Source organism: Hemitrygon akajei, chromosome 18 (assembly GCF_048418815.1).
Source record: "Hemitrygon akajei chromosome 18, sHemAka1.3, whole genome shotgun sequence".
NCBI lineage: Eukaryota > Metazoa > Chordata > Chondrichthyes > Myliobatiformes > Dasyatidae > Hemitrygon > Hemitrygon akajei.
The window spans coordinates 73656126-73671125 of NC_133141.1; the positions used below are offsets into that span (position 1 = coordinate 73656126).

At 49.6% G+C, this 15000-nt stretch overlaps 1 protein-coding gene across 1 annotated transcript in view; it reads right to left on the minus strand.

The window, feature by feature from the left end:
- The window catches only part of LOC140741522 (sorting nexin-11-like), an 84210-nt gene that overhangs the window by 1741 nt on the left and 67469 nt on the right, over positions 1-15000 (minus strand). Inside the window, exon 5 of the mRNA XM_073071815.1 lies at positions 3758-3961. Coding sequence (XP_072927916.1) covers positions 3758-3961 — 204 coding nt within the window. The remainder of the gene's footprint in view (positions 1-3757; positions 3962-15000) is intronic.

Below are 15000 nucleotides of genomic sequence, written 5' to 3' on the forward strand. Positions count from 1 at the left end.
GTCGGAGAAGGTGCAAAGGGAGGAACAACCATCGACTGCAGAGGAACGAGTGTACGTTTGTCACGAAGAAGAAGGACGGAGGGACAGAAACATGAACAGACAGTGGAACAACTAAACAAACCTGCAAGCTCAACACGAGTGAATCCGCAGACGCTGGAAATAAATAAAAACACAAAATGCTGGCAGAGCTCAGCAGGCCAGACAGCATCTATGGGAGGAGGTAGTGACGACGTTTTGGGCCAAAACCCTTCATCAGGTTTCAAACCTGCAAGCTTGGGGAGCACAATAACATCTGACGGTAGGGCTGATGTTGAAATTGGAAGAATGATTGGGATCGCTAAATGCACGTTCAAGCATTTGAGCAAGATACTAAAGAATAGCAGAGTTTTGATGGGTACAAAACCCAGAGTATGGCTGTGCTACTTTCATTCCACACCAACATACGGAGGCGAATGTTGGACAGTGTCCCGCAACAAAATGAGGGAAGGCTCGAAGCTGCAGGAGTGTGATTTTTTTTTTCTTTTTGAGAAGAATGACGACGGTATCGCGGAAGGGCAGAGTCACAGGTGAGAAGCCGGAATAAGAAGCGGGCTGATTATCGCTGATCGGGAAACGGCAGCTGGAGTTTCTCGGGCACGTACTGAGGAGAGAGAAGCCCGAACACCTCGCAGTTACAGGGTAAAAACTGACAGAAGAAAGGGTCGCGGCCTACAGTGCGTGACGTCAAGTGAAGGGCAGGCAAAAGTTTTGAAGAGTTTATAACCATATAGCAATTACAGCACGGAAACAGGCCATCTCGGCCCTTCTAGTCCATGCCGAACACTTACTCTCACCTAATCCCACTGACACGCACTCAGCCCATAACCCTCCATTCCTGTCCATATACCTATCCAATTTTGCTTCAAATGACAATATCGAACCTGCCTCTACCACTTCTACTGGAAGCTCATTCCACACAGCTACCACTCTCTGAGTAAAGAAATTCCCCCTCATGTTACCCTTAAACTTTTGCCCCCTAAGTCTCAACTCATGTCCTCTTGTTTGAATCTCCCCTACTCTCAATGGAAAACGCCTATCCACGTCAACTCTATCTATCCCCCTCATAATTTTAAATACCTCTATCAAGTCCCCCCCCCAACCTTCTACGCTCCAAAGAATAAAGAGCTAACTTGTTCAACCTTTCTCTGGAACTTAGGTGCTGAAACCCAGGTAACTTTCCAGTAAATCTCCTCTGTACACTCTCTATTTTGTTGACATCTTTCCTATAATTCAGTGACCAGAACTGTACACAATACTCCAAGTTTGGCCTCACCAATGCCTTGTACAATTTTAACATTACATCCCAACTCCTCTACTCAATGGTCTGATTTATAAAGGCCAGCATACCAAAAGCTTTCTTCACCACCCCATCCACATGAGATTCCACCTTCAGGGAACTATGCACCATTAGTCCTAGTTTATTGGAGCTTCTCAGCTTAAAGACAGATGGGAGATCACAATCGCCCACGTCATACCACACGGCACATAATGATGGTGATGATTTATCTAATAATGCCAATACTTTAGGAACTTTTAATAGACATATAGAGAGGCACATGGGTGTGAGGAAAATGGAAGGATATGGACATTGTGTAGGCAGAAGGGATCAGTTTAATTTACATTTGATTACTAACTTGACCTGGTCCCGACATATCGACGCAGCGATACAGAAGGCAAGACAGTGGCTATACTTCGTTGGGAGTTTCAGATTTGGTTTGTCACCTAAAACACTCGAAGACTTCTACAGATGTACCCCGGAGAGCATTCTGACTGGCTGCATCACGGTCTGGTAAGGGGCGGGGGGGACGGGGTCTACTGCACAGGACCGAAGTAAGCTTTAGAAAGTTGTAAAGCTGGTTTGCTCTATCACGGGCACTGTAGTATCCAAGACACCTTCAAGGAGCAACGGCATCCAACATTAAGGACCCCCATCACCCAGGACATGCTCTCTTCTCGTTGCTACCATCAGGGAGGAGGTACAGGAGCCTGAAGACACACACTCAGCAATTCAGGAACAGCTTCTTCCCCTCTGCCATCAGGGAGGAGGTACAGGAGCCTGAAGACACACACTCAACGATTCAGGAACAGCTTCTTCCCCTCTGCCATCAGGGAGGAGGTACAGGAGCCTGAAGACACACATTCAGCAATTCAGGAACAGCTTCTACCCCTCTGCCATCGGGGAGGAGGTACAGGAGCCTGAAGACACACACTCAACGATTCAGGAACAGCTTCTTCCCCTCTGCCATCGGGGAGGAGGTACAGGAGCCTGAAGACACACACTCAATGATTCAGGAACAGCTTCTTCCCCTCTGCCACCAGGGAGGAGGTACAGGAGCCTGAAGACACACACTCAACGATTCAGGAACAGCTTCTTCCCCTCTGCCATCAGGGAGGAGGTACAGGAGCCTGAAGACGCACACTCAGCGATTCAGGAACAGCTTCTTCCCCTCTGCCATCAGGGAGGAGGTACAGGAGCCTGAAGACGCACACTCAGCGATTCAGGAACAGCTTCTTCCCCTCTGCCATCAGGGAGGAGGTACAGGAGCCTGAAGACACACACTCAGCGATTCAGGAACAGCTTCTTCCCCTCTGCCATCAGGGAGGAGGTACAGGAGCCTGAAGACACACACTTAGCGATTCAGGAACAGCTTCTTCCCCTCTCCCATCAGGGAGGAGGTACAGGAGCCTGAAGACACACACTCAGCGATTCAGGAACAGCTTCTTCCCCTCTGCCATCAGGGAGGAGGTACAGGAGCCTGAAGACACACACTCAGCGATTCAGGAACAGCTTCTTCCCCTCTGCCATCAGGGAGGGGGTACAGGAGCCTGAAGACACACACTCAATGATTCAGGAACAGCTTCTTCCCCTCTGCCATCAGGGAGGACGTACAGGAGCCTGAAGGCACACACTCAACGATTCAGGAACAGCTTCTTCCCCTCTCCCATCAGGGAGGAGGTACAGGAGCCTGAAGACACACACTCAGCGATTCAGGAACAGCTTCTTCCCCTCTGCCATCAGGGAGGAGGTACAGGAGCCTGAAGACACACACTCAGCGATTCAGGAACAGCTTCTTCCCCTCTGCCATCAGGGAGGGGGTACAGGAGCCTGAAGACACACACTCAATGATTCAGGAACAGCTTCTTCCCCTCTGCCATCAGGGAGGAGGTACAGGAGCCTGAAGGCACACACTCAACGATTCAGGAACAGTTTCTTCCCCTCTGCCATCAGGGAGGAGGTACAGGAGCCTGAAGACACACACTCAGCCATTCAGGAACAGCTTCTTCCCCTCTGCCATCCGATTTCTGAATGGACATTGAACCCATGAACACTACCTCACTATTTTTTTATTCTCTCTTTTTGCACTATTTACCTTAATTTAACTAATTAATACATAGATTCATTCAGTTTTTCCCCCTATATTTATCATACACTGCATCAACTACTGCCGTAAAGTTAACAAATTTCACGTCATGCGCTGGTGACATTATACCCGCTTCTGATTTCGTCCAGCACAGCATTGTGGGCCGAAGGGCCTGTTCCTGTACTGTACTGTTTTACAGACTCCACCGCCAGACCTGGGAGTGCATTCAACGCTCTCTATGTGGGGGGGGGGGGGGGGGGGGGAGGGAGATAAAAAAAGCTACCAAGCTACCTCTAACACCCCCCCTGCACAAGACCACAACAGCGTGAGACAGAGGGGCAGAATCAGGCCATCACCTTTCAGACTCGTAGCCGATAGGGCCGTCCGCCTCCGCCTGCCGCGCCAGGCTGTTCCCGCAGTGGGCGCCGCTCAGGATGGCCTCGTTGACGGAGAAGGAAGTGCGGCCCTGGACGCAGGACTCCATCTGGGCTGTCGACAGCTGCGTCTGCAGGAAGAGGTGGAGCTGGCTGTCAGACAGAAGGACGGTCGTGTGCAGGACCCTGAAACAACAAGAGACTTGAATTCATATCGGGCCTCTCATATAATCAGCGCACCCCCAAAGGCACTTCAGCCCATCGAGCCGGCTCCCCCATTCCATCATGGCTGGTTTACCATCCTCTCAGCCCCGTTCTCCAGCCTTCTCCCCGTAACCTTTGACAGCCTGACTAATCAGGAACCTATCAACCTCTGCTTTAAATATACCCAGAGAGATGAACGTGGCAACGAATTCCACAGATTCACCACCCTCTGGCTCAAGAAATTCCTTGTCTTCTCCGGTCTGAATGGACGCTCCTCTATTCTGAGTCTGTCCCCTCCGGTCCTAGACTCCCCCACTATAGGAAACATCCTCTCCACATCCACTCTATCTGTGTCCTCTGGTCCTAGACACCCCCACTATAGGAAACATCCTCTCCACATCCACTCTGTCTGTGTCCTCTGTTCCTAGACTCCCCCACTATAGGAAACATCCTCTCCACATCCACTCTATCTGTGTCCTCTGGTCCTAGACTTCCCCACCATAGGAAACATCCTCTCCACATCCACTCTATCTGTGTCCTCTGGTCCTAGACTCCCCCACTATAGGAACCATCCTCTCCACATCCACTCTATCTGTGTCCTCTGGTCCTAGACTCTCCCCACTATAGGAAACATCCTCTCCACATCCACTCTATCTGTGTCCTCTGGTCCTAGACTTCCCCACCATAGGAAACATCCTCTCCACATCCACTCTATTAAGGCCTTTCAATATTCGACAGGTTTCAGTGAGATTCCCCCTCATTCCTCTAAGCTCCAGCGAGTACAGGCCCAGAGCCATCGAATACTCCCCATACGTTAACCCTTTCATTCCTGGGTTCCTTCTCGCGAACCTGCTCTGGATCCTCTCCAATCTGTTCTTACGTAAGGGGCCCCAAAACCGCTCACAATACTCCAAATGCAGTCTGACCAATGCCTGATAAAGCCTCAGCATTAGATCCTTCCTTTTTGTCTTCTCGTCCTCTTGAAAGTAATGCTCACACAGCATTTCCCTTTCTCACCAGCGACTCAACCCGCCGGTTAACCTTCAGGGAATCCTGCACGAGAGCAGCCAAGTCTCTTTGCACCTCTGATTTCCAATCTTTTATTGTTCCCTGCTTGGAAAGTAGTCTATGCTTTTCAAAGTGTAAAGCACATACACAGATTACGACCTTCAGACACGTCTCCTTGCCGGCAACCACAGAACAAAGTAACACCGTGGAACACGTTGAAAGAAGATAACCCACACTCCAAGGACCATCAAACCCACCAAAAGAAAGAACTAGTCACATGTAATGCCCCGGTTTTGTTATAGTTATTTCATTTAGAAGTCTGGTCTGCTTTCAGCCTGTTCAGGTTCTCGTTGAAGGTGAGGAACGATGCGGAATGTGTGCGACTGTGGCGACCCACTTTCTGCGCAGGCGAACCGGCTCACAAACAGCCAGCGCGCGGGGGGGGAGGAGACTTTGGTAATGCACCTCTGACATCATTTCCGCCCGGAGAGGGCGGGCGCTAGGGATTAAATGCCAGCGCCGCGAAGTTTGAATAAACTAGTCTCGAAGCGACTTACCGACTGCGTGTCGTTATTTCAGCGCTGTGTGTAGCACGTCGCTACACCATCCAATTAGCTGGGGGGGGGGGGGTTCTCTTGGCGAGGGACAATAAGTTTGGGGTTGAGGTTTTTGATCGGGAGGAGGTGAGGAGGGAAGACGCTGGGGCGAACCGGTCGTAGCGTACGATCCGGCGGGGAGACCCGTCAGTTCGAGACGGATTGCGAGCGACCTTCGGAAGGCGGTGTGGGGCATCCACGCGGACCGAGGGCCCGGCGCGCGAGTGACGGAGAAGTTCAAGACGAGCTCCAACTTGTGCGCATTTGTTTAATCAGAATGGGCCCTTTTCCTTTTGTCGTTCTTTACTGAGCCTTCAGCTAAGATCCATAAATATAATTCCTTTAATCGTATGCGGTGTGCTGTCTGTTATTTCCTGGCACCGATTCGCAACAGGGTGATGAATCGCACAGCGTCCAGACAGACCGGGGTTTGGGGTGGGATTAAGTTTGTCAGGACTTGAGCATGTCTTCCCTAGACTGACAGAGCCACGGATACCGGGGGGAGGTTTCACACACCGCCAGCAAGAAGGGAACAAATAACACACAGAACGCTAAATCGTCAGACCGCAGAATCCACAAGCCGAGGCAAGTAATGCAGCTCCAGACTCCTACTACCGAGCTGCGCGACCAAACGCTTCCCTACGCTACATTCCACTCCAAACTACAAGGTAAATTTCACTATCAAAGAACATGAGATTCACTTTCCTGCGGGCATGCTCAGCAAATCTAGAGAAAGGTGACTGTAACAGGATCAGTGAAAGATCAAGTAGAGCGCAGAAGACAACAAACTGTGCAAATGCAAATATAAATAAATGGCATTAAGTAACGAGAACATGAGACCTTAAAGTGAGATCATTGGTTGTGGGGATGTCTCATGATGGGACAAAAGAGTGTAGTTATCTCCTCGAGCTCAAGAGCCTGATGGTTGAGGGGTAATAACTGTTCCTGAACCTAGCGGTGGTGGGTCCTGAGGCTCCTGTACCTCCTTCCTGATGGTTGAGGGGGTAATAACTGTTCCTGAACCTAGTGGTGGTGGGTCCTGAGGCTCCTGTACCTCCTTCCTGATGGTTGAGGGGGTAATAACTGTTCCTGAACCTGGTGGTGTTGGTCCTGAGGCTCCTGTACCTCCTTCCTGATGGTTGAGGGGTAATAACTGTTCCTGAACCTGGTGGTGTGGAACCTGAGGCTCCTGTACCTCCTTCCTGATGGTTGAGGGCGTAATAACTGTTCCTGAACCTGGTGGTGTGGAACCTGAGGCTCCTGTACCTCCTTCCTGATGGTTGAGGGCGTAATAACTGTTCCTGAACCTGGTGGTGTGGAACCTGAGGCTGCTGTACCTCCTTCCTGATGGTTGAGGGGTAAGAACTGTTCCTGAACCTGGTGGTGTGGGACCTGAGGCTCCTGTACCTCCTTCCTGATGGTTGAGGGGTAATAACTGTTCCTGAACCTGGTGGTGAGGGTCCTGAGGCTCCTGTACCTCCTTCCTGATGGTTGAGGGGTAATAACTGTTCCTGAACCTGGTGGTGAGGGTCCTGAGGCTCCTGTACCTCCTTCCTGATGGTTGAGGGGTGATAACTGTTCCTGAACCTGGTGGTGTGGGACCTGAGGCTCCTGTACCTCCTTCCCGATGGTTGCGGGGGTAATAACTGTTCCTGAACCTGGTGGTGTGGGTTCTGTACCTCCTTCCTGATGGTTCTTTGATGATACTAGCAATGAGAGGTGGATTAGTTCTATGTCACACATGTATGTCGAAACACGCAGGGAAATGCACTGTTTGCGTCGACAACAGACACGGTCCAAGGACGTAAGTCTGACCTGTGAGGGTGGAGAGCGAGGAAGACTATCTGGCTCTCCTAATTTCATTCTTAAGCTCCTTCCTGCTAGCCTTATAATCTTCTAGATCTCTATCATGACCTAGTTTTTTGAACCTTTTGTAAGCTTTTCTTTTCTTCTTGTCTAGATTTACAACAGCCTTTGTACACCACGGTTCCTGTACCCTACCATCCTTTCTACCTCATTGGAACATACCCATGCAGAACTCCACGCAAATATCCCCTGAATATTTGCCACATTTCTTCCGTACATTTCCTTGAGAACATCTGTTCCCAATTTATGCTTCCAAGTTCCTGCCTGATAGCCTCATATTTCCCCTTACTCCAATTAAATGTCTCCCTAACTTGTCTATTCTAATCCCTCTCCAATGCTATGGTAAAGGACGTAGAATTGTGATCACTATCTCCAAAATGCTCTCCCACTGAGAGACCTGACACCTAACCAGGTTCATTTCCCAATACCAGATCAAGTACAGCCTCTCCTCTTGTCGGCTTATCTACACATTGTGTCAAGAAACCTTCCTGAACACCCCTAACAAACTCCACTCCATCTAAACCCCTCGCTCTAGGGAGATACGAATCAATATTGGGGAAATTAAAATCTCCCACCATGACAACCCTGTTATTATTACACCTTTCCAGAATCTGTCTCCCTATCTGCTCCTCGATGTCCCTGTTACTATTGGGTGGTCTATAAAAAACACCCAGTGGAGTTATTGACCCCCATCCCGTTCCTAACCTCCACCCACAGAGACTCAGTAGACAACCCCTCCATGACTTCCTCCTTTTCTGCAGCCGTGACACTATCTCTGATCAGCAGTGCCAGGTCCCCACCTCTTTGCCTCCCCCCCATCCTTTCTGAAACGTCTAAAGCCTGCCACTCTAAGTAGCCATTCCTGCCCCTGAGCCATCCAAGTCTCTGTCATGGCCACCACATCATAGCTTCAAGTACTGATCCACGCTCTAAGCTCATCCGCTTTGTTCACGATACTCCTCGCATTAAAACAGACACATCTCAAACCATCGGTCTGAGGGCGTTACCTGCCTATCCTCCCTCTCGCACTGTCTGCAAGCTTTCTGTTTGTGATGAAAAAGTGGAGGGCTACGTGGGGGGGAAGGGTTCAAGTGCTCTTGGGGCAAGTTGAAACACTATGGGCCGAAGGGCTGGTACTATGCTGTAGGTTGTTTATGTTCTCCTTTGGTCCTCAGGGACTCCCTCTCACACAGAAGTCGCGACCAGTGCTGAAGAACTGGTGGGAAAGTGCTCTGCCGACACAGGAGGTCCCCAGTGCACTCTTAGCTGACTGTCTGTCTGTTGAATTTTAGATCTGTAGTTGTGTAACTCAGGGGGGACGGGTGTTTGATCAAATCTTTCACCGTTTGTAAATAAACGATTAGCGTGTTTCTTCGCAGTCAACGTCTTCTGTCTCCCCACCCTGTGAACCCGCTTCGTAACATATCCCAAACACCTTCCCCCCCACAATCTCATGATGCGGGCTAATGATGCAGCTCTATAAAACTCTGGTTAGGCCACACTTGGAGTACTGTGTCCAGTTCTGGTCGCCTCACTATAGGAAGGATGTGGAAGCATTGGAAAGGGTACAGAGGAGATTTACCAGGATGCTGCCTGGTTTAGAGAGTATGGATTATGATCAGAGATTAAGGGAGCTAGGGCTTTACTCTCTGGAGAGAAGGAGGATGAGAGGAGACATGATAGAGGTGTACAAGATATTAAGAGGAATAGATAGAGTGGACAGCCAGCGCCTCTTCCCCAGGGCACCACTGCTCAGTACAAGAGGACATGGCTTTAAGGTAAGGGGGTGGGAAGTTCAGGGGGGATATTAGAGGAAGGTTTTTTTTACTCAGAGAGTGGTTGGTGCGTGGAATGCACTGTCTGAGTCAGTGGTGGAGGCAGATACACTAGTGAAGTTTAAGAGACTACTAGACAGGTATATGGAGGAATTTAAGGTGGGGGGTTATATGGGAGGCAGGGTTTAAGGGTCAGCACAACATTGTGGGCCGAAGGGCCTGTACTGTGCTGTATTGTCCTATGTTCTATGTTCGTTGGTTAGGTTTATGTTTAGAACTTGCTGCTGTCTGCAATACCAGCGAGGGCATTAAGTCGCAGTTTACACCAGCTGATGTATACCGCTGGTTTAAAGCTTCCAGTGACCGGGTGGGCCCGTACATTAGCAGAGCCGGACTCTCAGCAGGGCTAGCGGCGGGGACGGGGAGTGGATTCACGTGCCGCCTTCCGCTTGCTATTCGCCCCAGAGAGGCGACAAAGTTCTGCTGGGATAGACGGGCGTGAGTTTCAGCTGGGAGCGCGGAACAAAAGCTCAGATCTTTCAGGAGACGCTCCCTCACAACACCACGCCGACTTGAGGGGGATTAAGGATTGGAGGAAAACATCAGACCTACTTGTCACGTGCACTCTGAAGCATGCAGTGAAAATGCGCGGTTGGCGTCAAGTCGGATCAGAGAGGATGGTGCTGGCAGGACCACTTGTGTCAGAGCTCAAAGGAAATGTATTGTCAGTGGACGTACAAGTCACAATAGACTGCCTTCAGATTCGCGTTCCTGCAGGCATTCACAGCAGAACGGAGAAGTACAATAGGCCATAAGACACAGGAGCACACGGAGGCCAGTTGGCCCATCGAGTCTGCTCCGCCATTCCGCCATGCCTGATTTACTATCCCTCTCAACCCCATTCTCCTGCCTTCTCCCCGTAACATTTGACACCCTGACTAATCAAGAACCTATCAACTTCTGCTTGGAATACACCCAACGACTCGGCCTCCACAGCTGTCTGTGGCAATGAATTCCACAGATTCGCCACCCTCTGGCTAAAGAAATTCCTCCTCATCTCCGTTCTACATGGACATCTCTCCACGTCCACACTCTATCCAGGTCTTTCAATATACAATAAGTTTCAGTGAGATCCCCCACCTCATATTCTTCTAAACTCCAGTGAGTACAGGCCAAGAGCTATCAAATGTTCCTCATGCATTAACCCTTTCATTCCCAGAATCATTCCTGAGAACCTCCTCTGGGCCCTCTCCAACGCCAGCACATCTTTTCTTGGAAAAGGGGCCCAAAACTGCTCACAATCCTCCAAACGTGGTCTGACCAATATCTTACAAAAGCCTCAGCATCACATCCTTGCTTTTATATTCTAGTCCTCTCGAAATGAACGACAACATGGCATTTGCCTTCCTCACCACCGACTCAACCTGCAAGTTAACCTTTAGGGAATCCAGCACAGGGACTACCCAGTCTATTTGCATCCCAGATGTCTGAATTCTCTCCCCGTTTACAAAACAGTCTATGCTTTTGTGCCATCTTTGCCCATTTCTCCTAATCTGTCTAAGTCCTTCCACACCCTCTCTGTTTCCTCTAAACTACCTGCCCCCACCCCACCTATCTGCAAACTTTGCGACAAAGCCACCGATTCCGTCATCCAAATCACTGACGAGTAACGTAAAAAGAATCGGTTCCTGTCACCGACCCTGTGGAACACCACTGGTTGCCAGCAGCCAACCAGAAAAGGAACCCTTTATTCTCTCTCTCCAGAGAATCGGATCATTGAAGAACTACACACAAAGATGGACAAACAACTATTGTACACATGAAGACAAAGTGCCCGCACTTTAAAGTAAATAAATTAAACAAAAATTTGAGTTGTAGAGACCTTGAAAGTGACCTGTGCAATCAGATCAGAGTTGAGGGGAGTGAAGTTATCCAGGCCTCTGGTTCAGGAGCCTGATGGTTGAGGGGTAATAACTGTTCCTGAACCTGGTGGTGTGGGTCCTGAGGCTCCTGTACCTCCTTCCTGATGGTGGAGGGGTAATAACTGTTCCTGAACCTGGTGGTGTGTGTCCTGAGGCTCCTGTACCTCCTTCCTGATGGTGGAGGGGTAATAACTGTTCCTGAACCTGGTGGTGTGTGTCCTGAGGCTCCTGTACCTCCTTCCTGATGGTTGAGGGGTAATAACTGTTCCTGAACCTAGTGGTGTAGGTCCTGAGGCTCCTGTACCAATGGCAGGAGTGAGAAGAGAGCATGTCCTAGGTGGTGGGGCCCACCAGTGATTTTGTTCCCCAGATGCATACGACTAATAATGGGAGACATAACTTTAAGGAGATTGGAGGAAAGTATCGGGGGGGGTGTGGGAACGTCAGCGATAAGAGGCAGCTCGGTAGCGTAGTCATTTGCACGACACTTTACGGTACATGTGACCCGGGTTCAAATCCCGCCTCTACCTGTAAGGTGTCTGTGATCGCGTGGGTTTCCTCCGGGTGCTCCGGTTTCCTCCCACAGTCCAAAGATGTACTGCTTGGTAGGGTGATTGGTGCATATTCCTGTGATTAAGCTAGGGTTAAATCGGGGGATTGCTGGGAGGACCAGAAGGGCCTATTGCATGCTCTATCTCAATAAACAGATAAATAGAAGGACAAGTTTTTTTTTACACAGAGCGTGGAACACCCTGCCAAGGGTGGTGGTAGAGGCAGACACATTAGGGCCATTCAAGAAACTTACAGTTAGGCACGTGGAGGACTGGAAAAACGGGGCGGGGGGGCAATGGGGGATTTCTGCAGGAACTCAGCAGGCCAGGCAGCATCGATGGTGAGGAATAAACCGCCAATGTTTCGGGCCGAGACCCTTCATCAGGACTGGGCAGGGGCGGGGAGGGTCCGATCGATCTCGGGAGCCGCTTCAAGGGTGTATCTCTAACGAGGCAGGTGGATGACGGACAGATTAGAGGAACGTGTAGGAGGGAAGGGTTCGATTGATCTCCGAGGGGGGTTAAAGGGTCAGCAGAACAGGGCCCATACTGTGTTCTCCGTTCCCTGCCAGGAGAGTCAGTGGAGAATGCGAAATTGTCACGGTCCATTAGCACACTTGTGAAGTTATAACTTTACCTCCGTGAAAACGTTTGGCAGGGTCAAATCAACGGCATAACTCTGAGCCATGGTTTAAAAGGGAAACAGAGAGAGAGAGAGAGAGAGGGGGGGGGGCGGGAGGTCTATTAATAACATCCTTGTCAGCAACAGGGTTAATCTTTCAGACGCAATTCGATTTGCTCAGCTCACTGAGAAAGCCTCAGCGAAGGGAGTGGGAGCACTTTGTAATCCGAGGAGTATTACTCTGCACACGACAAGTGAATCCACGACCACAACCAGACCAGCAGGCTCCAATTATCTAAACTCCGGCCCCCTCGGTGAATAGAGGCTTGCATTTTCGCCCACCTCCCGGGCGCAGACTGGCAAAGTACCCTCAGGAGTCCAGGAACTGTTCGAACACCGTCCCCGACACCTGAGGACCCTGTACCTCCACAGCATGACCCGTGTGACAGGGGATCTTTCACGATGGATGCTGCTTTCTCCTGACAGCGTTCCTCTGAAGTACATTCCGTGGTGGGGAGGGCCTGTCTTGTGAGAGGCTGGGCTGTGCGCCACCTCCCTCTGCAGCCAGTGGGTCTACGATGCAGCATTTAATTTTATTTTAATGAGATTCACAGGAGATTCTGATCAATTCAGAGGCTCAAACGTTTGCAATAAGGTCTCACAATTATACTAACTCAGTTAACAAAGTGATTGCCAGGCATGGTTCACTGGTTCATACATTAACTTGGAGTCAGACAACAGTGAGTTCAAATCCCAGTAGAGCGGTTTGAATATATATTCCACCCATGCTCTCTTCTCACTGCTGCCATCAGGAAGGAGGTACAGGAGGCTCAGGACCCACACCACCAGGTTCAGGAACAGTTATTACCCCACAACCATCTGGAAGGAGGTACAGGAGCCTCAAGACCCACACCACCAGGTTCAGGAACAGTTATTACCCCCTCAACCATCAGGAAGGAGGTACAGGAGCCTCAGGTCCCACACTAACAGGTTCAGGAACAGTTATTACCCCTCAACCATTAGGAAGGAGGTACAGGAGCCTCAGCACCCACACCACCAGGTTCAGGAACAGTTGTTATCCCTCAACCATCAGGACCTTGAACCAGCGTGGATAACTTCACTCACCTCAACACTGAACTGATTCCACAACCTAGGCACTGACTTATAAGGACTCTATAGCTCATACTTTCAAAATTATTCTTTTTTTTACATACAAAGTTTGCCTACTTTTGCACAGTGGCTGTTTGCCCGTCCTTGTTAATGTATCGTTTTCATAAAATCTACTACCTTTCTTTATTTTCCTGTAAAGCCCTGCAAGAAAATGAATCTCAAGTTTGTATACGGTGACACATATGCTCTTTGAGAATAACTTGTCCTTTGACTAAAGTGGGCTCTGAATTTGGTTTAAAGCTGTCGTACGATGTAGAGGGAGCACTGAGCTGCCACAGCGAGAGTTTCAGGCACCTTGTTAAAAGACCATAAGACAAAGGAGCAGAAGCCGGCCATTCGGCCCATCAAGTCTGCTCTGCCATTTCATCACGAGCTGATCCATTCTCCCATTTAGCCCCACTCCCCCACCTTCTCACCATAACCTTTGATGCCCTGACTACTCAGATACCTGTCAATCTCTGCCTTAAATACCCCCAATAATCCGGCCTCCACTGCTGCCCGTGGGAACAAATTCCACAGATTCACCACCCTCTGGCTAAAATAATTTTTTTGCATCCCCATTCTGAATGGGCGCCCTGCAATGCTCGAGTCATGTCCTCTCGTACTAGACTCCCCCACCATGGGAAACAACTTTGCCACATCCACTCTGTCCATGCCTTTCAACACTCAAAATGTTTCTATGAGGTCCCCCCCTCATTCTTCTAAACTCCAAGGAGTACAGTCCAAGAGCGGTCAAACGTTCCTCATGTGTTAACCCTCTCATTCCCAGAATCATTCTAGTGAATCTTCTCTGAACCCTCTCCAACGTCAGCACATCCTTTCTTAAATAAGGAGCCCAAAACTGCACACAGTATTCCAAGTGAGGTCTTACCAGTGCCTTATAGAGCCTCAACATCACATCCCTGCTCCTATACTCTATTCCTCCAGAAATGAATGCCAACATTGCATTCGCCTTCTTCACCACCGACTCAACTCGAAAGATTCAAAGTACATTTATTATCAAAGTCCGTTTGCAGTGCACAACCCCGAGAGTCAGACATGCAGCAAAGAAACACCATGGAACCCGTTCAGAGAAAAAAAATCTCACCAACGCACAAAAAAAAACTAATCATGCAAAGTGTACGAATAATGCAGAATACGAAACACAAAATGTAAGTGGCCCGGGCGTATTTGGTTCAGCTCAATCCAGCGCTGTGCCGTTCGTTCTCGGCAGGCCGTCCCGATAAAAATCGCCCGAAGTAGGAACAAACAGGAAAAAGGGGGCGACCAGAAACCCGAAACACATCATAACTTGCACTACAGAGTCCAACTCACACACTGAAACGGAAGGGATATGAAACGAAAGGGATATGAAATGGAAGGGACAGAGATGATACGGAAGGGATATAGAGATGATAAGGCAGGAAAGTTGTTTCCACTGGTAGGTGAGACTAGAACTAGGGGACGCAGCCTCAAGATTCGGGGGAGTAGATTTAGGAGGGAGATGAGGAGGAACTGCTTTTCCCAGAGAG